The following is a 26,834-nucleotide window of genomic DNA, read 5'->3' as shown; positions in this document are numbered from 1 at the left end:
CGACGGCCACCGTATCGGCGCCGACGTCATCATGCCCATAAATAGCAACTCGCTGCGTCCGTTGCTCAGTTCCGTTTTTCTGTGCTTCGTGGGGCCTCGGAACGCCGTTGCTCAGTTCAGTCAGGATAAATAACTATATCTGCTCGAATACACCTTATCGTTCTCGATGGCTTCTTCATCGGAACCAACGACGCCGTGATCCGGCTTCAAGAAATGTCGATAACGGATCCACACAGGATCTGCTTGTGGTGCTTGGGATCCGAGCACCATTGTTCGGAGTGTGAGGACTGCATGTCCATGACGGTGAAAGCCTTGAAGGAGCGCAAGGGGAAGCTCGAGAGAGGTAAATCAGTCAAAATCTCCTCAAGTTTCATCGGCTGAGTCGAGGCATTCGTCTCCTCGCCGTCAAACATTCCCATTCTAGATCTTGAAGTAGCTCCCACCATTCGTCGAGATCAAGACACTCAAGAGAGACGTTGAAGGTCCCCTTCCTCGTCTTCTGTGTCCCCAGAAAGGGTCTCCTGTCCCACTAAACACAGTTCTCGAGCTGAGTGGGAGGAATTCAGAAAGAAAATGTTAAGCGTCTTCGAGAACGCGGCCTCGACCCCCTCGAAGACAGCTGAGGGTGATACCCTGGGTGAAAAACCCAAAAAATCAAAACGCCGCGAGTCGCAGCACCCGGCGAAACATTCTACCCGACAGCGCCATGAGCCACCGGGTAAGAAGGCACCATCTTCGACGCCGTCGTCGAAGATTCCTTCGACGCACGGATCGGCGCCATCAACGCCGTTGTCGAAGGGTTCCTCGACGCATCGGTCGATCGACTCGACGCCATGAAAGAGAGGACCAAGGCCACTCCACAGCCAACGGTGATTCCAAGGGCCTCCTGGACTATCTTCAATTTATGAAGAGGGGGAAGATTCTGACCAGGAAACATTCGGGTTTTTGAGGTTGCTAGGCTTCATGGCATGCTGTATCGTCCTTGTGCCAGAGGCTCGCCTGAGAATGAGATCTCTTCAGTGGGCACTGAGAAGTCAGTGGTCGCAATTCTCAGGGAGAATGACAAATCTCCTCCGGATTCCGGAAAAGGTAGCCCGCGACCTTCAATGGTGGGCCTATCCAGAGAACATCTTGAAAGGAGAACTGTTTTGGCAACCATGGCCGGAGATAACAGTAGTCAATAGTCACAGACGCTTCACTCACAGGGTGGGGAGCCCATGCCAACGACTTGACCATCAGCGGTCGTTAGTCTCCATCGGAGTCCAGACTACACATCAACCTATTAGAACTGAGAGCGATCAGACTAGCGCTGAAAGCGTTCCTGCCATCAGTACAGGGGAGAAATGTCATGATAATGACAGACAACACGGTGGCCATGCACTACCTCAACAAAAGAGGCGGCGTAGGATCACTACCAATGTGCAGAGAGGCGATGCAGCTCTGGGCAATCCAAGAAGGAATCTCTCTATCGGCAGTCCACCTAGCCGGAGAGAAGAACTTGACAGCGGACGCTCTGAGCAGGCAGAGCAGAGTCTCCCACGAGTGAGAGCTAGCTCAGGAAGTCCTTCAAGAGATCTTCGCCCTTTGGGGAACCCCTCAGGTGGATCTGTTCGCCACAAGCACGAACAGGAAGTGCGATCTGTTCTGTTCAAGGGAATTTCCCCCGAGAGGAGCTCTAGGAGATGCGTTCGTAGTGGACTGGGAGTTTCCACTCCTTTACGCGTTCCCACCAGTCCCTGTTATTCCTCAAATGATCAGGAGGTTGAGAAGATTCCGGAAAACCATGATCCTAATTGCCCCAGATTGGGCCAAGAGAACGTGCTACCCGGACCTTCTAGATTTGTCCATCTGTCCTCCAATCCGTCTTCCACTCAAAGAGAATCTTCTCTCGCAGAAGGGAGGTCAGGTTCTCCATCCAGACACCAGAACCCTCAACCTTCAAGCTTGGCTTCTGAAAGGGTGAGGTACAAGGATTGGGATCTCCCTGATGATGTCATGGAGGTGTTGCTTTCGGCCAGAAGACCGGCAACAAAGTCTTTATACCGCTGCCGTTGGAACACATTTTGCAGCTGGTGTAGGGAAGAGAATATCGACCCTTTTTCATGTGGTACACCAACGGTGTTATCGTTTCTACTCTACTTGGCAAACTCAGGCCTTCAAGTTGGCACTGTAAAAGGCTATCTCGCAGCGCTTTCTATCTTCAAGCGCACTGCGGAGGAACCATCGTATTTCAAACTTCCTCTAGTGGTACAATTTCTCAAGGGACTAACTAATGTTTACCCTCCAAAACCATTCCAGGTTCCCTTATGGGACTTAAATTTAGTCTTAAACTTCCTAATGGGCACGCCATTCGAACCACTTCACTCTTGCGCGCTGAGATTTCTCACGCTTAAAACTGTCCTATTGGTAGCACTAACATCTGCTAGGAGGGTGAGCGAGCTACAAGCTCTCTCCTGTAAACCCCCACATACAATCTTCCACAAGGACAAAGTTGTCCTACAGGTGAAGCCTAATTTCCTCCCAAAGGTGGTTTCCGAATTTCATATTACTCAGAAAATTACCTTACCTTCGTTCTACCCTCCTCCCCATCGGGGGAAAGAGGAGGAAAGGCTACATAGGCTGGACCCAAGGCAAGCTCTCAGCTTTTACATCAGCAGAATGGCTAGGATCAGGCAAGCAGACCAACTGTTTGTAGGATACTCGGGTCACAAGTTGGGACTACCCATAACAAAACAAACCATCTCCAGGTGGATTATTTTGGCCATCCTGGAATGTTAGACTGGCAGGGAAAGAGCCACCCCAACATCTCAGGGCTCATTCAACCAGGGGTATCGCAGCCTCTTCGGCTCTCCAAAGAGGGGTACTGGTCCGGGACATATGTGCGGCTTCCACATGGTCGTCCGAACATACATTCACAAAATTTTACAATCTGGATTCCTCCACTGCTCAAGAGACCAGATTTGGCAAGGCCGTATTACATTCGGTCCATCCCTAAAGGGATACATAACATTCTCACTCTCACCTCCAATTACATGCCGCTGCTATGGGAGTCTATCAAAGATAAGGAATACGTCGGAGGACACAATCCCTTCGAAGAACAAGTTACTTCTTACCTGGTAACGTTCTTTTGACGGGATGTTCCTCCGACGTATTCCTTATCGCCCCTCCCAACCATCCCTGCAGTGATACTTCCCTTGTGGTTGCAGCTTACGCTCCTTCAAGGTCAATAACTAATTCAGGCATGGTCTTTTCTTATGCTACAAAATGGAACTAAGCAACGGACGCAGCGTGTGGCTATTTATGGGCATGATGACGTCGGAACCGATACGGTGGCCGCCGAGGGACATCGACTCGGCGGACGTCGACGCACAGCGCCCTCTACAGAAAAATATTCCGAGGCCAGCAAGCTGGAAACGTATTATCAAAGATCAGGAATACGTCGGAGGAACATCCCGTCGAAAGAACGTTACCAGGTAAGAAGTAACTTGTTCTTCTCCACTAATTCGGTACCCAACAATTTGAAACAGTCATGGGTCCTCCCGCTACTAAAAAAAACAGACCTTGGACCCAGCCATCCCCACCAATTACAGGCCCATCACAACTGTTCCCTTCATGTTAAAAATCCTTGAGGGTTGCTTACTTGCAAATTCAGCATTACCTAGAGTCTAACCAATTACTCGGTTTGCGTCAGTCTGGCTTCCGACCTCAACATGGAACAGAAACTGCCCTTGTTGATAAGTCAGATTGACGAAATCAAAGATAAGGGCAAGGCTGCCATCCTACTCCTCTTAGATCTCTCAGCAGCCTTCGACCTGGTCGACCACAAAATACTCTACAACCACCTCTCTTCTGCCGCCCACTTTTCCCCCTCTGCTGTCACGTCGATAGTCCTTCCTGGTCAATAGAACCATGAGAGTCTTCTCTCCGGTGGCAGCAGCAGACCCTATCCCTATCACTTGTGGTGTCCCACAAGGCTCCTGTGTTTCACCAACCCTATACAATAGCTTTACAAAGCCCCTCTTTGATAAACTGGATCGTCTTGGTGTCACCTACACAAACTACGCGTATGACACCCAGATACTCCTCACCATCTCGGGCAACTACAATACTGATGTAGCCAGGATCAATGAAATCTTCTGTCATGCAGGCATGGATGGCCACATTGTTGGTTCACCGAATAACCTAAAAAAAACTAAGTCCCAACTACTCCAAGATCATAATTGATGGCAATACCATCCCAGTCGCCAAAAACATGAAAACACTTGGCTTCTATCTCGATGCCAATATTAACCTCACTAAGCAAGTCAACTCGACCGCTTCAGCCATTGCTTATACTGGAAAACTAATCAGAGCCTGTAGACAATTTCTTTCTTCTAACAGTTGCCTCACGCTAGCCAGAGCTCTTATACAATCTAAGTTAGACTACTGCAACAGCCTCAAAATAATGCGCTACGGGCAGCGCTAAACATTCCCAGGCGTGAGCACATCTCTGCCACTAGAACCACATGCAAATGGCTCACCATCCAACATAAAATTGATCTAAAACACTCTGCCTCACTTACAAAGCTCTTAACCATTTAGCCCCCCCACCTGACTAATATATTCCCCCCCACCTGACTAATATATTCACCATGAAATCTTCCATCAGAGCCACGAGATCTTCCAATACCTTATGTCTCACAGTACCTAGATTTACCACTAAAAGAGCCGGAGGCTCGAGCTTCACTGTTCTCGCCTCTCAACTCTGGAACGCCCTGCCACTGAATAATAAGTCATCCAAATCCTTCGTCGTTCAGGAAACTTGCCATCGGATGTCTTCTGACAAAAAGTCAACCTCTGAGTTAGACTTAGCTATAAACTGTACCTACTGCACATGACTCATTTATGTCATTATTGGTTGCTATCAACTCCACTGATTGTATATTCTGTATATAACTGTTGTTCAAGTATCACTGCTTATTACCATGTATTGTGCCTTGTAACCTGTACTAAGCGCCATTTTACTCCCGGGTCCGGAGCGCTATAGAAATAAAATAAACAAACAAACATAGACTGGAACACAGGCGGCACGCACGGAGACTGAGTCAACTGCCCCAGACAATCCCACAACACTTTCGCCTGCCTGTTAATTACCACCAGGTACCACAGTGGTGTGGAATTTATCGAGATATTGGCAATCACCCCACTACCTGAGAGGTTGTCATTGGCAGGTGCACTGGCCACAGGAATCTGAATGGGGGCTATGAGAGAGCATGTGGAAGGCGGGGGCTAGAGGAGTAAGGAACCTGTGTGCCAGACGGACCCAGATCAGGACAGAGCTGCATCAGGGGAGACTACGCAAGCCGAGCGCCTCAACTCAGGATAGAGATGCAAACTAACCAACCCTACTAACAATTTCCCTTTCTGCATACACCTCTCAAACTCCAAACCAAACGCAACCAAAACCTACAGCACAACAAACCGCACAATCTTCACTACATCTCAACAACAAAACAAAAACACACATAGCCTTGCACAACAGTACATGACGACTACCGGCCGCTAACACCCCAGGCCCAGCCAACGGACCCACCGGGCTGAAGCCGCCAGCAGCACATCACTGCTCTCTTGCACTTTTCCAGCTTCCTCCCGCTAACTCAACCTCTCCCCTCTTTCAGAGCCGCCAGAGCGCCAGGGGACCACTCCGGTGGTGATAGTGCGCGGTACAAATGTCCTTTAACATCTGCTAGAGCTTCTGCCAGTCTTCAGAGCGCTTCAAGCGTTCGAACCCCACCTGATAAACCCGTCAATGCAGATCTTAACGGACAGCACTACAGCTATGTTTTACATAAACAAACGGGGAGGGACTCGTTCGCCAAATCTGTCCAGGCTTTCCCAGAAAATTTGGATATGGGCACTCAGACGGAACATTTACCTGTCATCCCAACATGTTCCAGGGGATCTCCATTCACTGGCGGACGCTTTGAGCAGGGATCTCCTTCCAGAAGAACACGAATGGTATCTGCACAGAGAAGTCGTAGAAGAACTCTTCTCACAGTGGGGTTTCCCCACTATAGACCTATTCGCCACAAGCGAAAACAGACAATGCCCAGACTTTGCATCCATGTTCCCCCAGCCAGGCTCCAAGGGGAACGCCCTGTGGATGAACTGGTCAGGGATGTTTGCCTACGCTTTTCCACCCACTGCGCTGATGAGGAAGTTGGTCAACAAGATGCACAGGGAATCGACAACGCTCATCCTAGTTGCTCCCATGTGGGCGAGACATTCATGGTTCCCGCACTTGCGCAGACTGGCAGTGTGCGAACCAATTAAGCTCCTGTGCTGGCACAACCTACTATCCCAGCACCAAGGACAAACAGTTCACCCTCAACCCAGTTCAATGAACTTGGCTGCATGGCTCATGAAGTCAGAGACCATCTCAATCTACCTCAGAGATGCATGTATATCTTAAAGGAATCCAGGAAACCAAACACAAGACACTGTTACTTTGATCAATTACAAAGATTTGTTATCTGGTGCTAGAATAAACAAATCAACCCGGTTGATTGCACTCCTTCCAATATTGTCACCTACATGCACTGCCTGCTGGACACAGGTTTGGTATTTAATTCACTCAAGGTACACCTGGCGGCGCTGTCAGCCCACACCACCTCCCATAACAAAGTGTTGTGGTGGAAAGTACCAGTGGTTAAAGCCTTCATGGAAGGGGTAAAGAGACTCCACCCTCCAATTTCAAGCCCACCACCAGAATGGGACCTTAATGTGGTGCTTGCTAAACTCATGGGGCCACCCTTTGAACCCATGCATAAGGCTATTCCAAACACCTGACCTATAAAACTGCCTTCTTAGTAGCCATTACATCCATAAGAAGGGTCAGTGAAATTCAGGCTCTGGCAGTGCAGGATCCTTTCTTTACTGTTCATAAGGATAAACTGGTTCTACGAACACACCCTAGGTTCTCACCTAAATTCCTTTTCTAAATTTCACGTTAACCAGTCCATTGAGCTACCGGCCTTCTTCCAAGAACCCAAAAGCTCTGCTGACGTGAAACTACATACGCTAGATGTGCAAAGAGCAGTCCTCTACTATGTAGACAAGACCAGACCGCTGATAAAAACAGACCAACTGTTCGTCTCTGTAGCTACAGGCAGAGAGGGAGATCGCGTCTCTAAAGGTGCCATCTCAAAATGGATAGTTAACTGTATCCAGCTGTGCAACTCCCTTTCTGAGAAAACTCTGCCTTTTACACCAAGAGCCCACTCTACTAGAGGCACTGGGGCCACTCTGGCTTTCATTGCAAATGTACCCCTTGACACCATTTGCAAAGCAGCTACATGGAGCTCTAGTCACATTTTTACTCAGCACTACTGCATTGACACTCATTCCAACAAGCGGTTCTAAGACATCTGTTCGCTCATGACCCTTCTCGCATCCGTCCTCCTTCTAACACTGCTCGCTAATCTATGCACAGCATGTGATCTAAACAGATTCCACAAGCCTCAGAAGGGATACATTACTCACCGTAATCGTATTTCTGATGCTTGTATCTGCTTAGATTCACATGCGCCCGCCCTTCCTCCCCTCAGAGAAGGCGCATTGGATGCTTGTAGTCTTATCTATCTGCTTGGATAATCTGTACTCCCACTACTCCTCATGCTACCTCATGTCAGAAAAAATAGATTCTGAGGGTCCTACACGCGTGAGGTATCATGGGTACAGTCGACGTCACACTAGGGATAGTATTACTGGCCTGCCCTATGTCGAAGCCCATTTTCAAGTTTCGTAAAACAAACTGTAATACTCTGCAGCTTCCACTAGATGTCGGCCTATGCACAGCGTGTGAATCTAAGCAGATACAAGCATCAGAAATACGATTGCGGTGAGTAATGTATCCCTTATACATTCACTTATTATAGAGCATAATACATATTACAAACTCCTGCAAAGGAAAGTTAATGTTAGTATAATGCCCTCAAGGTCCACTGAAAATGATCCCTAACTTAAAATGTCCAGCCCTAAATTGTCTGGGGCCTTCTGCCCAATAGTTCAGGTAAAAGTTCCACTGAATCTTTGAAGCAGGAAAAAATGCAGGTAGGGTCTCTGGGGTCCAGTGAAGCGTTCTTATGGTTAGAGTAAAAGTTAAACTAGCTAACGGTAGTAGGCCCAATTTTCATAAGTCTTGCACAAGTAGTGGAAAAGCCAAACGTGTTAGAATAAAGGTTTATTATGAGCCCACTGACTTATAATGGGAGTATAGGGGTAGGTAAGAAGCTCTGTAACTTAGCCCCTGTACTCTGATTCTTCCCCAGACTTGGCAGGACAAAGGAAGAGGGTCTGAGGTTGCTTTTACCACCAAAAGTCACAGCCCTCAATTTGCAGAGGTTGCAGGTTGTAGCTGATCTCCGGTTGGTGTCGTTCACTGTTGCAAGGACGCTTGATGGGGGTCCTGCTTAGAGTTCCGATGCATTATTCAGTCAGGACTTGTCTCGGGTCAGGTAAGCAATTTCAGACAGTGGTCACCGCAGCACAGCGACGCAAAGGGACCCAGCAGCTGCGGTCGGACTGTCCGCCCCCTGCCCCCCATATCTCGGGCTCCCTTTATGGTAGGAAGCTGAAATTCTACAGATGTTGGGTCTCATAGAGCCAGCTGAGGATTACCCAAGTTCCAGGTCAAAACTCTGAACGGTGACGCCGGCAGCACGGTAGCCCAAATTTGGAGCTGGTGCGCCACAGGACGATCTTGGGACACTTCGAAGGCTCTTAGTTGCAGGGTACCGAGCAGACATCGGGAATGGATGGTCCCTCCACTCCAAGGGTCGCAGCTCCTTCGCAGGAATGCTAAAGATCTTTAGCAAGACAGGGCTCCTCCTGGACAGCAGAAGTTGGTTGCCAGGCCTCCTTCAGTCAGGTCTCCGGTTTCTTTGCAGGTCTCACAGCTATATAGGACACTTGGCTCCTTCAGGTTTCTCGCGAATCTCTGAGGAATGGGTGCAGCGGTCCACTACGTATCCTAAAAGCCTGGTACGAGCAGCTGCCCTCACTAGCCAATAGCAAGACTAACCCCCACCCCATCCCCCCCCCACCCCAAACACCGCCAACATTCCCCCCCCCCCCCCCAGCAGTGGTCCAATCAGGACCACTGGTGGTAAAATTCATGAATACCATTCAAACACTGAAACCAGTTTGTGGATTGGGACCAGACAGTCCCAGCCCACATCCTGCCAGCAAACATACACAGCCTTCCAGTAGCCCGCTATAGGCTTCTGCTTTCTCGGGCACTGGAAGTCCGAAGGATTTTCCTGGCCTCACAGGCCAGGAAGAAGGCTAAAGAACAAGATGGCAATAAGCGCAAAATCTCGTGGTGCGGCCCTGTTTGACCAGTAGCCACAGTTAGTAGCCAAACGCGGTAAGGCTAAAACGCAAAGTTCCCAAAAGTGGGGGAAAAGTCACTGCTGCCACCAGTTTATCCTTTTAGCAAACCTAGAGTAGAGTAACCAACCTCTGAGTATTAGTTGAAGGCAAAACAAAAATGTACCCCATTGTAATGCATTGTAAGCTGATTTTACAATGTTAAAGTTACCACAAGTGATACAAAAGTAACTAAAAGTAGTAACACGACTAAGGGAAACCAGGTTTCCGAGTGCTGATAGCCTGAAGGACATGTCAGTTTCCCCATGACATAGGAGTAAAATCCAGTGTAGTGAAGCTTAGGGCGTCACTGCACAAAAAAAGAGCAGATCAAACAAAAATGAAAGCAAAAACATTGGGGCTCCATAAAGATGGAAAGAAAGGTGCAGTTAAGAGATCTTTCCTAGCAGATTGACCTTGTAATGATCACAGGCTGAGTATAATTAGCATCGCCCAGGTGGAGAGGGCAAGAGCCCCCACCCACCTCCTGCTGCACTACTAGGCCGCAGCTTCAGGACCGCATGGGCCATCACTACAATTCTGGCATCGTCTCAATTTGATTTTGTGCCGTTTGCTGATCTGTGTTTCGACTGGCAGCTTTCTTGACAAAAATCAGCTGGCCACACATCTCCGTACCGAAACTAAATGCTGGGCGCTGTTCGGCATCAAAACGAGGATTGGATGCCTCCTCGTTGCTAAGCAACATGTTCCAATAATTGGAACTCGCTTCCGCCGGCAGGCCGAATAAGGCCCTGTTGTGCCCCTGTTATGCGCATGGTTGCGGCCTGAAAAGAACCTATTCTTATGTAAACTAACTTCTTCAAAGAGTAATCATCTCCAGCAACTCAAACCTCAGGACAATGATACGCTGTTACGTAATACACAACAGCATTTCTTTGCTGCTTCCTTCTTAAGGTAACCATGCCATCTGACTTGCATAATCTAACTGCATAGTGTTACACACCAGAAACCCCCATTTACTTCTATAGGCACTACTGTACTATCACTGCCGCACTAGAAGGCTCTTTATGTTCGATTGTGACTTAGCTAATCTGCGGTCATTTCACACACCATGCCCCAAAGTCGCATCTGCCTACTGCAGATATTTGCCCACTGTGTTCCAAAGTCACATCTGCCTATTGCAGACTGGCCTACTATATCCCAGTTATAACTGTGCATGATCATTACTACCGCCTATGGTCCTCCACTCTTGCACATTATGATGCTCAAAGTCACTGGCGAGGTCTTCACCCCCAACTGTCATACCACTACTTCTCTGGTTACACTCCTTCTCACTCTCCTTCCTACCTCAGTACACTGCTCTAACTTCCATTAAACTAGCTCCGTTGAACATCTCCCCCGATCCTCCGCCACGTACTGACACGCATACTTCTATTACATTGCAAGAGTCGAGCCACTCTAACACAACCTTATGTCCACCACTGTGCCTCAGCACAATGTGCAGACTAGATGGACTCGGAGCTTGCACTCTACCTATAGAATATAACACTCGACCCACGCCTACGGCATCTAGAAATGATAGATTAGGCTCCCGTTCCATCCACATGCACAATCCCATCATCGAACATTCTATCACATCCACACATTCACAAACCAATCACAACAGGTCGCTCCCTACCACTATACCTGCCACTCCAGAGTTAGCCTCCACCCCTACCATCACAAACACCAAAAACACACCCACACCACACATCAAATATGCCCTCTTAAACGTGCGCTCCCTCCCAGCTCATGCATTAGAAATTTACGACCTCATAACCAACAACCTTGACCTACTTGTCATCACAGAAACTTGGCTACACAAAGCCTCCGGCCCCATCGTTGCTCTCCAGGCTTCACCATCCTCAGACAAGCTAGACCAGCCCGAGTGGGAGGCGGAGTAGCACTCCTCTTCAAAGAGAGCCTCCCGCTAGATTTACCAGTCACCCCTCGACTGGCAACTCTGACATCTGCCAAACTTGCACTGTCCCCCAACAGCATCATCAACATTCATGTCATATACCGCCCCCCAGGTCTCCCCTTAGATTTTCAGGGACACCTCATCCACCGACTCAGCAACATCAAAAGCTCCACCAAGACCCTTCTGCTTGGAGACCTAAACATAGGATTCAATGACACTAAAGATAAAGCTGCTGATACCCTTACTAAGGAACTTACTGATCTAGGATTCACCCGAAAAGTAATGAATCCCACGCACTCCAAAGGCCACACCCTAGACTGGGTCACAGACCATAATTGCCTCATCACTATCACCTCCAATACAGCCATGCCATGGACCGATCACAACTGTATTGAATTCACGCTACCTATCACCAAAAGCCACAACTCTCACACCTGCCCCGGCAGCTCAAGTGAGAAGCTCAAAAGCTTAACGAGGACACCTCTACCCATACCTCAATATCCCCCCCCTTTCTCCAATGATCCGAATACCTTAGCAGACATATACAAGGACACTCGCCAAAGCCATTAATGCAATAGCACCACTTGAATGCAAAAAACAAAAATCATTGCACTCCAATTCTTGGTTCACTGAGTAACTACAGTGCTTGCGCTCCTGCAAAAGGGAGGCACTAAAAAACGGGCGAATTAATCCAAGTGACAGTACCAAAAACAGCTTTAACTTAATCTCTCACCAATACAAAGCAGCCAACGCATTTAATACACGCATTTCCAATGCTAAATCGCATTCAAAGGAAATCTTCACTATCTTCAATGGGCTCATCTCGCCACCTAACGCACCAGATGAAATCGTTAGATGAAGCCTGGTGTGCCAGTATTCAATCTGCCATGCTACATAAAATCAATCTCCTCCAAAAAAAATCTAGGATCACTGCAAAATTCTACGTCCTCATCTTGAGCCTAAGCAAACCATCACAACCCCAGTCACAACTATACTTAACCCGTCTTCACCTTCAGTGACATTACTGAATTAGACTTAATGAACCTCCTCAAACCCTCTGTGCAAAGGGGACGTATGTCTTCCCAAGCTCATTAAGGACTTCACGGATCGTTTTGCACCGCTCCTGACGGCCTTCATCAATGCTTCCTTCAGAACAGACATTATCACTGACAGCCTCAAAGAGGCTTGGGTTCGCCCCCTCCTAAAAAAGCCTACTCTCGACCCTCTTCAACCAAATAACTACTGACCAATAACCATGGTACCCTTCCTCAGGATATTGGATAAAGCTGCTCATAGCCAGATCCAACATTTCCTGGAAACCCACTCTATCCTAGGGACCAGGCAATCTGGTTTCCGTAAAGGACACAGCACCGAAACAGCTCTGGTGGATCTAAAGAATCAGATCACCAAAATCATGGACAAAGGCAAGCCAGCCCTTCTGTTACCACTAGACCTCTCGGCTGCCTTTCGATTTGGTGGACCACAAGACCCTCACATCTCACCTTACACACTCAGCCAACTTCTCTAAAGAAGCAGCTCGACTCACTTGGTATCGCGTACACATTACGCTGACGATACGCAAGTACTCCTACCTCTCTCTGGCTCATACCACAAGGATCACTTAATTTATTCCACCATCCTGGCCTGGATGGCAGTCAATGGCCTCTGCCTCAACGGGGACAAGACAGAAATAATTATACTAGGCCAAAACAATACTGTAGTCAAACTTGATAAACTGTACGCTAACTTTACCATTGATAACACTATTATCCCTGTGTCCTCTGCTGTCAAGACCTTGGGTGTCTATCTAGATTCCACTCTGTCCATGACCAGACAGGTTAGCGCTATCACATCCTCATCTGCACACCACCAAGCTCATAAACTCCATTAAACCCTACCTATCCAAATCCAATTGTCTATCAATAGCTAGAGCAACTATTGGTGCAAAACTAGACTACTACAATGCTTTACTAGCAGGTAAAAACGTAGACTACAAGTCACTCAGGACAATGCACTTCGTGCAGCATTAAGCATCCCTAAAAGGGAGCATATTTCTCAGGCCAGACAATCCGCTCAATGGCTCCCAGTCAAAAAGCTAATCACTTTCAAGATCTTCACCCTTACACACACATGCCTCTCTCTGCACCATCCTACATATCAGACAATTACCAAATCCTCTTCTACCCAACCTACTAGGTCACAATACACCAACCAACTAAATGTCCCACGGATCAACAGGGCTAAAGCTGGTGGCCTAGGCTTCCCATACATTGCTGCCAAATCCTGGAACGAACTACCCACAGACATCAGAGCAGAAAACGCTCCCCTTGCATTCCGAAGAAAACTCAAGACCTCACTGTGCTCTGTAAAATGCAACTGTCTCTTATGCCAACTTTCAACAGTTACTTATGCTAACTGTTACTTAAATCTGTCTGTAACATTGCAACCGCACTGTAAACTGCAAATGTACATTTATCTGTAACTAAGATTTGTCTGTAACAAGTGCCACGATGCCCCTGGGCTGTTGCGTGCTCTACAAATCAAAATAAATAAATTAATAAATGAGTAGAGCAAGATTCGAACTTGGGCTGAGCAGGTTTGCCAGAAGTGAGGACCTAACCAGTTAGCTTCAGAATTATTGGGTGTTGACCTTTTTTTAGCTCTTTACATGGCATCGCTTCTAGAGATTGGCAGGGTTGTCACTGCAGTAATTTTATCTTTTTATTATTGTGTTGGTGTCTTTTGTAGCAAGCGTCACTCCTCTTCCACAAAACTAAACATTAGGGTACCAGTGCACTTCTCTATTGGTGGTGAATGTGGTGTACGTGTATGTTCGGTGGAAAGCATAGCCCGCCCTAAAGAAGCATGTGCAAGGCTGCATTTGGAGCACTTTGCATGCTAAAGACGTTCACAATGATGTACTCTGAACTGGTGGAACTTTCGTTGCCTCAAGCTAACACAATGCTTTATGTGTAGAGCATGTGCACCCTGATCCGGTTTTGCCAGTAGGTACTTGCGTCCCGTCCCCTTTCCTCCATATTGCATGGGCGTTCCTTCCAAGGGACAGGAGACTGAACCTTTTTCACCAGAAAAAACCTTCTTCCCCTTTAAATTTAGAGGCGATGGTGGTGCGGCCCAGGGAGCATTCGCTGCCCTGACTCTGCCCTCTGGCGCAACACCTCAGTCCCTGTTTCCACGCCTACGGGGCCATGCCGAATACACCAGCGCTCCTGGGTTTGGCTTCGGCCATGTAATTCCATGCAGGGATACGTCTTTGTCTTTTATCAATCAGGTACTCGGTCCTCAGGCGTCATGCTCCTCCCCGGCGCATGTCGACTTTCAGAGTTCAGCAGGTGTCCTTCCTGCAACGTGCTCTTCCCAACTTCAGATCCCAAGCACTCTGCCTACGTTGCCTTGGCTCAGACCATGGTTGGCAAGCTTGTTCAGCGTGTAGCTCGCTGTCCTCAAAGTGCTGAGGAACAGACTAGCCTGGTGGAGGGAGCTCTTCCAGAAGTCGCCTCCAGAGGAACTCAACAAATTCGTCTAACATCGAACCAAGCCCAAGGTAGGGCCGATATTGTCCATCGCATCCCGCAAGGGAGACTCCTTCCCAGGATCTCATCCGCGCGGGAGGGACCGGTCCGGTCCTTCTACCAGCACGTTCACCGAGGCTGCTACAGCTACCAGCCGTTGGGCCGAGGGATCCTTGGATCCTCCTGGTGACAGTGTTGAGGAACCGGAAGGTTCTTTTACCATGTCTTCGCCTGAGGAGCTACGCCCTTGTACCGGCATCATGGCCGAGTGGCTATGCCCTAGTACCGGCAATACGTCCGAGGGGGTGCCTAAACGCAGCTCAACCGACCCCCGGGTCGACGGTGTCACACCTACCGGGCCTAAGCCTGAGGAGCAGTGTAGGCCTTGTGATCCACATGCAAGATGCCTGGAGGAGGCCGTGCCCAGCGGGCCGAGCAACACGTCGCAGACACGTGGCAGACAGCTCGACGAGATGGCTGCCGTGGCAGACGGAGGCACCCGTCCAACGCCATTTCAGGAATTCGGTGAAGAACGAATGTTAAGGTGGGACTGGCCTCAACCAGGTACGTGGCCTACATCCTATCCCTCTTTTGTGCAGGGCAGCTTTCCTTTGCGTCCATATGGGCAGGGTACGCAGCGGCTCCAGCAGCTCCCCACTACCCAGTCAGCACCCCCCTGCCACCTCTTTGGGCAGTGAAGAGGCTTTCTTCAAGAGGTTCCTCAGCCTCAGTCTCCTCAGATGGGGGTTATCCTCAAAGATGCAGTCAGGGAAACTCCATCCCCGCAATATTAGCACCACAGACTCCTCCGCCCAGGCCCCGGCGCAGCCGCCTTCTCCGGTTCCTCAGCTGACACTTCAGGCGGTTCCGTACCAGCCTCTGTCTCCTCAGCTTCTGACCGCGGCCCCTGTACCCCAGCCTCCGGCACCCTCTACGCCTCCTCCACAGGATCCCCTGACCCACAGGATACGAATGAGGAGGATCCGGACACACCATCCTCAGTCAGGGCCTTCCACGAATGTCTTGCTGGGCTGGTGGAGTATCTGGGCCTGAGGTCAAGCAGCCGGCATAGGGGGTCCTGGCGGATGTCCTCACGTGACACCCTGCTGCCAAATCGGGGGTTTTTCTTCAAACGGATGTAGTCTCCCTGGCCAAGAAGGGCTGGCTCAACCCCCACCCGGCCCTGCCAGTCAATCGACGGCTGGACGCCAAGTACAGGCAGGTGGAATGGGGCTACTCTTGCTCTCAGCCCATCCTCAGCCACACTCCTCGGTGATCGCTGCGGCATCACTATACTCCAAGCCTCTGTCGTCCTCAGCCGCCTCCTCTGCGGCGCTCTTAGGCAAGGAGAAGATCTTGGAGGCGTATAGCAAGAAGCTCTATTCCAACGCGTCCTTGCATCTTCGTCAGGCCGATGCCATGCTGGCTGCGGCCAACCAAAGATTATGGCGGGAAATTGCGGACTTCCTCCCAGAACTCCCTGTTCAGAGCCAATCACGCTTTTAGGCAGGGCTAGCCAAGCTGGTGGCGGAGGACCTCATGGAATCCGCCGTGGCCCATATTGACACCACTGCCATCTGTATTACCACAGACATGACAGCCTGGCTCTGGGCAACAAAATTTAACCGAGATGTCCAGGAACGAACATTAGATCTACTGTTCGAGGGTGCGAGGGGACCTCTTCCACTCCTCCACGGACAAAGGGCTGGACAAAAAGAAAAACGGCTCACAAACGGTCAAGTCTTTATACATCCTTAAAAGACCACGGCCAAATCGTACACCCAATCTCGGCAGCGCTCCGACCGGGGTGTACATACGGAGGGTTCTGCAGCTTCCAGGAACGAAGATCCAAGCAGCCGGACCGCTTGCCATCTCGGAACCACCGCAAGCAACAAAAGGGGGGGGGGGTGTGGGCAGAGTAAGGGCTTTTTCCAGTCCCCCCTCCTCCATGACAGCACCTTCAGGTCCACGTGTCTCCGGTGGGGGGCAGGCTTGCTGTACATGCACATTTCTGGCACCAGAATTTTGCAGACTCCTAGATCCTCTCTGTAGTATCCACGGGGTACAGCCTACCTATCCCAGCCTCTCCTCCCTCCTCCCCTCCACTGGTTGGGACATCAACCCTTTTGGCAGGGATCCGGTCGCTTATAGAGAGCCAGGCAGTGGAGGAAATCCCAGCCTCCCAGTGAGGCTTTGGCTTTTACTCCAGGATCTTCGCCATTCAGAAGAACCAAGCGGGCCCGAGAGTTGTGCTGGATCTTTCCTCCCTCAACCTCTCCTTACCCCTACAAAAATTCAAGATAGTTACAGCAGCTTTTATAGCGGAGACATTGGACCAGGGAGACTGGATTCCACATGAATTGTTTAGAGCTGAACGCCATCTGGCTAGCGCTCAGGGCATTCGTACCAAGTCTGAAGGGCAAGGTTGTCCTCATCCAGACTGACAATTCGACCTGCATGTACTATGTCAACAAACATGGAAGCACCAGATCCCCTCATCTGTGCAGACTGGCAATCAGCATGTGGGAGTGGGCTCTCGAATTTGACATCTAGCTCACGGCAGTCTACCTCCTGGGGGAAGCCAACCTTGAAGCAGACCGGCTCAGCAGGCTGGGAGCGGACAATTACGAGTGGCAGCTAAACGACCTAGTTATTAAGGAGATCAACAGGTGAGATCAACCCCAGGTGGATCTCTGCCACGTGGCACAAGAAGTCCCCCTAGTTGGCCTCCTGGCAGGGGCAGGGTTCCGGCTCCCTGGGCAACGCCTTTCATCTCCGGTGGAACGGCATGAAGGCCTACGCCTTTCTGCTCACACCTCTGATTCAGAGTAATTTGCAAAATAAAGTGGTCTCGCCAACTCCACATCATTCTAATAACTTTGTGGTGGCTGGCCAGGCCATGGTTCTCGGAGCTGCTCAGCATCTCGGAGATGCCCCCGAGTCATCTCCCCACGGGCCAGCTCATCTTCTGGCACAATAGGAGGGCAGAGTCATCCACCCTGCGCCACATCAACTAGCCCTCGCAGCGTGGTACCTGAGCAGGTAACACTAAGGCACCTCAGCCTCTCACAGGCTAATCTGGAGATCATACAGGGCGCTAGGAGCATGGCTACCAGGGCCCAGTACAAAGGAAATGGACGGGATTCTGCTACTGGGCAACCTCCAAGGAAATCGATCCCATGCAGTGCACTTTGGACAATGTGCTCTCCTTCTCGGCTCACCTCTCCCACTCTGGCATGCCGGTGGACACCTGCTGCACTTACCTCACAGCCATTGGAGCTTACAGGAACTCTGAGGAGGGCATCTTCTTCTCCTCCAATCCTATCGTTGAGAAACATCTGACAGGACTCGCAAGGCTCTACCTGCTCGTCAAGAGGCCGCACCTGGTGTGGGACCTTAACATGTTCTTGGGCGAACTGGCGCACAAAACATTTGAGCAAATGGCGTCCGCGTACATCAGGCTGGTAACCATCAAGATGGCTTTGCTAGTCGGCCTCACCGCCGCGCGTAGGGTCAGCGAAATATAGTAGACGGTCGCCTCGGAACCATTCACACGGACAAAGTAGTGCTGCGGACACACCCAGCATTTCTGCCCAAGGTGCCGTCTGCGTTTGACTTGTACGAGGAGATGGTCCTTCCTACGTTTTTTCCCGATCCGAAGGAAAAAGCACAGAGTGCTGCACTGCCTGGATGTCAGGCGTGCCCTAAAAAATTCCGCAAATCGGACGCCCTGTTTTTTACTCTCGGAGGGTCAAGATCAGGCCTCCAAGGCATCCATACATATCCCGCTGGATGGTCTCTGCCATCAAAGAAGCGTATGAGGGCCAGCACATGCCGCTCCCGGCCAACATGCATGCCCACGCAGTCAGGGCCAAGGCAACGGCCATCGCTTTTGTGTAATCGACACTCAGGTACTCATCTCTATCACTGGTGATTACGTTGTAGATGGTAAAAATCTGAATGACATATATAGTACTATACAAATATGGATGGTCAAGCATGGTTTGTCTAATCAATGACAAAACCGAACTACTCCTACTTGGCTCTCCATCTAAACTGAATAAGCTAGCAACATCATTTAAAGCGTTCAATATTGACGGTAACATTATTAAAGTAGCGTATGATGTGATGGGATCTATATTGAGTCCACATAATCACTCACAAGACAAACTAATGCCTTGGCGTCAGCTACATCATATACATGTAAGCTTGTTACAGCCTGTCACCCGTACCTATCCTCATCCAATTGCATCTCGGTATCAAGAGCCCTAGTACTATCTAAGCTAGACTATTGCAATGCGCTCTACCTAGGAACGGCCCAACATAATATTAATAAAAAGCAAGTCATGCAAAATAATGCAGTCAGATCAGCTTGCGATATCCCCAGGAAACATCCTATTACAACAGCCAGACAGAACTTAGGCTGAACATCAAGCAAAGGATAGATCTCAAATAACTTTCACTAACACACAAGTGCCTCTATAACCATGCACCTTTATACCTCAGACACCTTTTCACGACCAACATCATCGCAACCCAGTCGATCCGCCCAGTCACACTGTGTCACCATACCTCGGTTTAACCAACAAGCGGGTGGGGTCAGCTTCCCAGTCCTGGCTGCAAGAAAATGGAACACACTTCCCATTTCCATAAGGTCAGAACCATCTTTCATTGTCATACGCAATAAGGTCAAAACCTGGTTATTGGACCAGGATCATAACCTACCCACTCCTTAACTTACGTCACACAACACTACTGTCACCATTGTATATTTGTCTGCTAATTGTATGTTACTACCTGTACTGACTTATGATTTTATTATGCCTATTTGCACTGTTCACTGTTACGACCATTAACTTGTAATGCCATTGTTTATATATAAACGACTGATAACTGCAAAATTGTAGACATTTTAAGAACAGCGCTCAGTTGCCCCAGGGCTTGACGTGCTATACACATACAAATAAGCAGGGCGGTCACTTGGGCCACTTCTTTGGCCTTCTGCAAGCATTTAGCATTTAACATTACTGTTTGAATGCCGGCTTTAGATCAGATGCGGCTCTCGGACAGGCGTTTTCTTAGGAACCTATTTGCTTAAGGAGGGTCTGCTCTCCACCCATGGGGCAACATTCAGTTGTAATTGCCCATGCAGTATGGAGGAAAGGGGACAGGACTAAGGGATCGAAGAGTAATTTATAAGTTACTCACCGTAGTCCCTAACGTACTTAGTCCATAGTCCCCTTTCCGCCATACGTCCCGGTGGTCGGTCAAAATCTCGAAAAAGAAATCTCGAATGACAATAAGGACGAAAAAAATCTAAAAAAAAAAAGTCGAATTACTCTTTTTTTTCATTATATATTTATTTTGGGGTCCGGGATTAAAAAAAATGGGTAAACAAAAAAAGGGGGGGTTAGGGGGGAACCCCCCCATTTCGAATAAAAAACGGCATAAAAAAAGCGACTTTTTTTCAACCTTTTTTTTTAAACCTTTTTTTCCAGATTTTATTTTTCGATTTTATCACTATAAACCATACGTCCCACCAACCTCCCTCCTAATAATCCTGATGTCATTAGGCAATGTTAAATCTATTGTCGACGTTTCAATGGGAACTGAGGTGTGGCAGCGGAGTTAGGGCAGCACATGCTCCCTGGGCTGCACCCCCGCACGCCTCTAAATTTTAAACAAAGGTTTTTTCTCCCGTCCCTTGGTCGGCACACCCATGTAGTATGGAGGAAAGAGGACTATGGACTAAGAGTACGTTAGTCACTACGGTGAGTAACTTATACTTTTTTGGCCTCTCCAAGCACTGACCTTTACCAAGATGTTTTTTTTGACTGTTGCTTCTGCTTTTTTTAGGCTTCCAGTTCTTGAGACAACTGTTTCGAGTGACGTGTCGCATCCCCACCAAATTGTGTCTTTGGTGCCGAGCCGTTATCCCCGCTGGTTTACGCTGGGGCACTTGGAGTCGCAGCAGTGTGAGCTAGCATCTACTATGTTGTCTGCTGCTAAAGGTTAGTGGATGTAAATACCTTTTTCAGCTTGCATGTTGTACGGGCAGCATTGAATGAACTGCATGAATTTCCTTTTGCTTGCTGTAGACACTTGAGGCAGAAGTACATAAAATGAGGTTTAGCTGGCTGGAGGGCGGGGGGGCACACTTGAGAATGTTTCATGGATGATGTATGCATCAGGGTGTTGGTTGAGGCATTGCTAGACATACTTCACATTTCTAGTGTTATAGCAGAAATCAGATCATGAATAAGTAATATCTCGAATAATAAATAAGGGAGTAGCTGTGGCAATTTATTCAGAGCCTAAACAGCCAAGATAAGTCAGATGTAAGTGCGAGGACTCAGACCTGTTCAATGGTCTCTTCCCCACATTGTTTTGGACTGGGCTTAATGCTGTTCTCATTTACATCTCTGAACTTAACCTGTGTTTGCAATAACCAGTTGCTCAATTCTGCACAGCTTGTAACCTTTAATCTGTCCTGTTTGTCTAGGAGACATGCTACGGTTGCGCACAGTCCTAGAGGCAATTCAAAAGAATATTCACTCCTCCTCCCTTATATTCAAGCTGGCACAGGACGCATTTAAAATCGCCACTCCTGCTGACAACAACTCAGACACCACTCTGTTGAATGTAGCGCTGGAGTTGGGTCTGCAGGTAACTGTCCCCTTCTTTCTGACAGATGTTGAAATCCTGAGATGTATGGAAATTTAGAATCCTAGGATGCATGTTGATCCTGGATGGGCTGGAGCTGGAAATTCCCATGTTACAGCAAGTCTGACCATTATGTTGTATAGTTCTATATAGATTGTCTTCCTTGCACAGTAAGAGCCATGTTTGCACCTTTATCCCATTCACACACCCCTACCACCACGAAACAGAAATGTGAGCTTGGTGAGATCCTGTCTGCTAATTTTACTTTTCATCAAGCTGCTTCTAGCTCTTGTGCCATTAAACCTTGGTTAATATGTTGTCTTCTATTAGTGAATTTATATTGATTCAAAATAATTATCTAGATCAGTCTGAAAGTGCCATCACTGTATCCTTGTCTTGAAGGGCATTTGCTGCATATTTCTGGTGTCTGATCCTGTCTGGATGCATGGTGAATTGGATTTCTGTATGTGGAGACTTGGACGCACTCCTCTGACCCCAGACACTTACAACTGGCAACAGCTTGCCGCAGCAACTTAATTCTGCTTAGTTAGGCTGTAAGGTGATGTAAGGGTTGTTTACCAGCCGTCTAGTTTAGATGGTTTTACATCCCTCACCAAAGGCTGTGTTACCAACCAAAAGGTCAACTCTGCTCTCTTAAATAGACGTAGTGTGGCTTAAGAGTCAGGCTTAACTCGAGAAAGGAAGTACGCTGGTCATGACGTACAGTTATTCCAAATAATCACCCCTAAAGAACATCACACAATACTGAAAAATATGCACTTAATTGTGAAATCACATATGTCATTTATAACTTACCTGTACATAAGTGTTTCTATGTAAGGTCAAATAAGTTCTTCGGAGAGAGTAAGCCAAATAATGCAATGCACTGTAATGGTCAGTAAAGACCCCTACTCACTCCTAAACTAAATGTCTGATACATTGTAGGAACACACAATACATAGTTTGAGTCCTAATGGGACTCAAGACTTTATTCATAGTGACCATAGTCCCACTCATCTCTGGTATATAGTTGCATGATATTTACAGATGTAATATAGCACCTTCTAAGGGCGGGGGTGGAGGGGTAAAAGTGACACTAGCAGCCAAGCCCACAGAGCCTACAAAAGTTAGGATTAGATTAGTTCTTACACTACCAGTGTCGTAGAAATAGTGATAACAACCTGCAGTTGGATGCAGGGAACATGCTTTTTCATAGACCAGAGTGTTTTAAAATGCATATCAAATGAGCACAAGTTAAAATTCTAATCTAGGTAAGCACAAGTAAATCGTTTTAAGTGGAGTTTTTCAAGGTGGTAAAAGTTCCCCATAGGAAATGAAAGTCTGGTAGCAAAGCCACAATTATGGCAAAGTCGGGCAAGTCTCGGTTTAACCTCACAGATGTGGAGAAGGCAGCAGCTTACTCCAGGGGATGCCATAAGACAATCTTTCAATGAGTTCCAGGTTCTTGAGACCAAGAAGCTCCAGGGAGAAAGGGAGCAAAGTAGGATTTGTGCCAATGTTAACCTATTTTCTCCAGCATGGGGTCTGGCATGGATTCACATGCTCATGGATATTCCCCGTCATCAGGCTGGGAATCCTCGGTAAAAAAAAAAAAATCATTATCTGTTTCGTTTCTGATCTGTCTTTCTTAGTAACCAATCACTGGTCTCTGGGTCATACTGCCCCGAGCCAATGACTGTCCTCTCCCTAAGCCCCTCTCCTGGCAGCCATTGTCAGATTTCTACCGCACGTTCAAGTGTTGGGAGTCCTTGTGCTATAGCTCTCGAGCTTTTACTGCGTTTTCGCCCTTTTTTCAAAGAGATTTTCTCATTTTCTGGTTAAATCGAGCCTCAAGCTCCACCGTTCTACTTCCTATCAACGGGGCCCCGTTTCAGAATTTTCTACGCCCCTCAAGGGTGAAGTTTTCGTCGAGTTACGCTTCTTGGAGGATTCCAGAAGATCTGAGGTCTACCATGGACATGCCCCAGGACAAGGGAAGCTCGACGCTCGGATCCAAGCTGTTCAGGAACTGCCCTGGATGCGGGTAACAGGATGTTTTCAAGGAGGACGAGCATTCGAGATGTCACTACTGCCTTCATGAGGACAAGACGCTCGTCTGGAGAAGGACTGTGCGCTCTGCAAGAACCTATCGGAACGGACCATGAGGGATCGTCGTTCCGGCCTCGCCAGCTGGCTGGAGAAGGGCCCAGCAGGTGAGAAGAAAAGGTCGGAGCGGTCTTCTAAGTCCTGTGAGGGCGCCCCAGCGACGGGTGCCCAACAGAAGGCTAAGCACCGCAAGTCTGTGGGCACCGGGAGCGCCGAACGGTCGGGCTCTTCTGCTGCCAGGCAGGGCACGCCTTCCCCGGCACCATCAACCATGGGCCAACGCTCTGGTTCAAGGAAGAGGAAATCCGAGAACCCGGGTAAGCTTCTGGAGAGGCCCCGGTCGATCTCGAAGGATTCGGCCTGGGGGGAGCAAGGCGGTGACCCTCCCCCCAAGGTGAAGGCCTCAAGCGCTCCAAAGGTGGCGAAGGCCTCGATTCACCCGGCCACAACTGTAGGCAATCTCGGGGCCCAGAGTTTCCCTGCCACCGCGGAGGGAATCCTCTTTCCAGCCCATCGACAAGACGCCCGTGAAGACCCCGGTGGAAAAAGAGGGGGGGTGGCCATTACGGACACAAATTCAGCCTCTGAGGAGGAGCTGGTGGAAACCGTGAAGAACCTCAATGAGAGGTTCGAGAAGGTACAATCCCACGGGAGGGATCCCGAAGAGGTGGCCGAAGAAAGAGACGGTGGCGCCAACGAGGCCCTAGTGGAGGAGCAGCCATCCCTCCCGTCGCAGCTATTGCCCGAGCCTCAGGACAACTCGGCTGCCATTTTGATGGCAATCCAAACCTTATGCACGGAGATAAGGACGAGATTACCACGAACCCTGGTGGACGATCCAGAACCGGGACCGTCGGGAAGCCCTCAGAACAAGCGGAGGAGAGTTCATCCCTCCCCGCCCTTCATTTCCGTACGACCAGTGGAGCCCTCATCCCCCTCACCGGACCCCAGGGATGACACGGGGACGGATGACGACTGTGGTGACGACGGGACGGACCTTCCATCACCACTCCCTCGGGCTTCCCCGCCCGACGAAATTGGCTCCTTTCACGCCATAATCGCCAGGGCACCCGAGCTCTTCCAGCTCTGCCCCGAGGAACAGAAGGAGGGTTTCCTCTATCAACGGCGAGATGCCAAGAGAAAGACGGTCCTCGCGGTACCATTACTCGACATCTGGGACGAGGGACTTGTGATCCTGAAGAACCCGTCCACGACGCCTGCCAAGAGGGACAGGTACGAGAAAAAGTACCGGGTCCCTGACGACGCCCCTTTGTGCCTTAGGGGTCAACCTACGCCGGATTCAGTCGTCTCAGCGGCGGCCAAAAAGAAGGCGGCAGGGGCGACAGCCTCAACCTCTACTTCCCCACCTGACGGCGAGGGTGAGAAATTGGACGCCATGGGGCGACGGGTCATGTCGGCGGCGACGACAATTAAGGCGGCCAACGCCTTAATGATTGTGGCCCGTTACGACAGGGAGCTATGGTACAAGATGGCTCCCCTACTGGACTTCCTACCAGAGGACAAGAGGGCAGAGGCCCTGGAGATTCTGCAGGAAGGTTAAGTGGCGTCGGACCACGCCATAACGGTGGCAACGGACATTGCCGACACCGGGTTTTGCCAGTTAGGCAACGGTGTTTGCCTTCGACGACGAGGCTGGCTCAAGGCGACAGACTTCCGTCAGGACGTGCAGACCAGGGTGTTGGACATGCCGTTCGACGGCAACAACCTGTTTGCCCTGGGAGTCCTTCAGCAACGACGGCCCTTTCGGAGCGCCGGAGGCAGACGGAGGGCCTCCAAAGGATCAGGCGGTGGCTCCTCTACGTACCGCCAGGCAGCCCGCACCTCGTCCCAGGAGGCTTACAGAGGTCGCGGCGAGCAAGGAGGATCTCGGCGTCATCGCCAAGGAGGCAAGGCATCAAGGCCACCTCCAAGCAGGATTGAACCGGCCGTAGCGTCGGACCCCACCGAAGCACCCTGTTGGGAGGCCAGCTGGAAGTTCGTCAGCGTGTGGGAGTCCATCTCCACCGACCGTTGGGTGCTGGATGACCTGGCCCATGGGCACACTCCAATTTCAAGTGTCCCCGCATTCCACCCGTGGCCACGAAGGAAAATCACGTCCCTCAACTGCTGTTGGAGGTAAAGGCGATGCTCAAGAAAGGTGCCATCGAGCTCGTCCCCAAAAGGCTCCGGGGCTCCGGAGTATACTCAAGATACTTCCTCGTAAGAAAGAAGACAGGCGGTTGGCGCTCCATCCTGGACCTACGTCGGTTGAACAAATACATCAAGGCACAGAAGTTCAGGATGGTCACTCTCCAGCACGTGCTGGGACAGCTGGAGGAGGGCGACTTCCTATCGTCGTTGGACTTGGAGGATGCTTACTTCCACATCCCCATCCTAAAAGGAGACCGAATGTTCCTCAGATTCGTAGTCCAAAGACGCCACTACCAATTCAGAGCTCTGCCATTTGGATTGAAGTCGGCACCCAGGATGTTCACCAAGTGCCTAGCACCAGTGGCGGCACAGCTGCGCCTGCAGGGGATCCACGTCTACCCCTAGCGGGACGACTTGCTATTCCGTGCAAGGACAAGGGAACTCGCCGTCAAGCACACGGTGAAGACTCCGCTTACTCACGGAGCTGGGTTTCTCCAACTACCCGAAATCCCATTTGGTTCCGTCGCAGGCGGCACTGTTTCTGGGAGCGAAACTCGATCTAGTGGAACGGTTGCCGTCTCCGTTGGAGGAAAGGACGAAGGCCATCTTAGGCAAGGTGCAGCACCTACTAGCCACGGAGGTGGCCACTGTGAGATCCATCAAGTCCCTCCTCGGAATGATGTCTCATACATCCATCTAGTGCGCTGGAGACAATTGGCGGGCAGCTTCGAAGACCAGATCCCGCTCAAAGAGGTTTTCCGTCCGGCAATTCAGTGGTGGGGCACCCGTGCACACCTCACGGCGGGCACGGACTTCCAGACCCCGGCACATCAGGAGACTGTGACGACGGACGCCTCCCTGGAGGGATGGGGCATGCGCACACTGGAGATCTCAACGCAAGAGGCCTTTGGCTCCCGGAGGAGAGGTCTCTCCACATCAACATCTTGGAGCTCCGCGCCGTGTTCTGGGCGCTCAAGTCGTTCCTCCCGTCCCTCAAGGGCAAGGTCGTGAGGATCTTCACCGACAACACCACCACGATGTTCTACATCCGG

At 49.8% G+C, this 26,834-nt stretch overlaps 1 protein-coding gene across 1 annotated transcript in view; it reads left to right on the top strand.

Moving 5' to 3' along the window:
* Positions 1 to 26,834, top strand: part of ZSWIM5 (zinc finger SWIM-type containing 5) — a 547,686-nt gene that overhangs the window by 487,068 nt on the left and 33,784 nt on the right. The window contains exons 11-12 of the mRNA XM_069642358.1: positions 20,719 to 20,873; positions 21,365 to 21,528. Coding sequence (XP_069498459.1) covers positions 20,719 to 20,873; positions 21,365 to 21,528 — 319 coding nt within the window. The remainder of the gene's footprint in view (positions 1 to 20,718; positions 20,874 to 21,364; positions 21,529 to 26,834) is intronic.

The sequence above is a fragment of the Ambystoma mexicanum genome, chromosome 1q (genome assembly GCF_040938575.1).
Source record: "Ambystoma mexicanum isolate Mex_15411 chromosome 1q, UKY_AmexF1_1, whole genome shotgun sequence".
Lineage (NCBI taxonomy): Eukaryota > Metazoa > Chordata > Amphibia > Caudata > Ambystomatidae > Ambystoma > Ambystoma mexicanum.
This window is presented reverse-complemented; position numbering and strand designations above follow the sequence as displayed.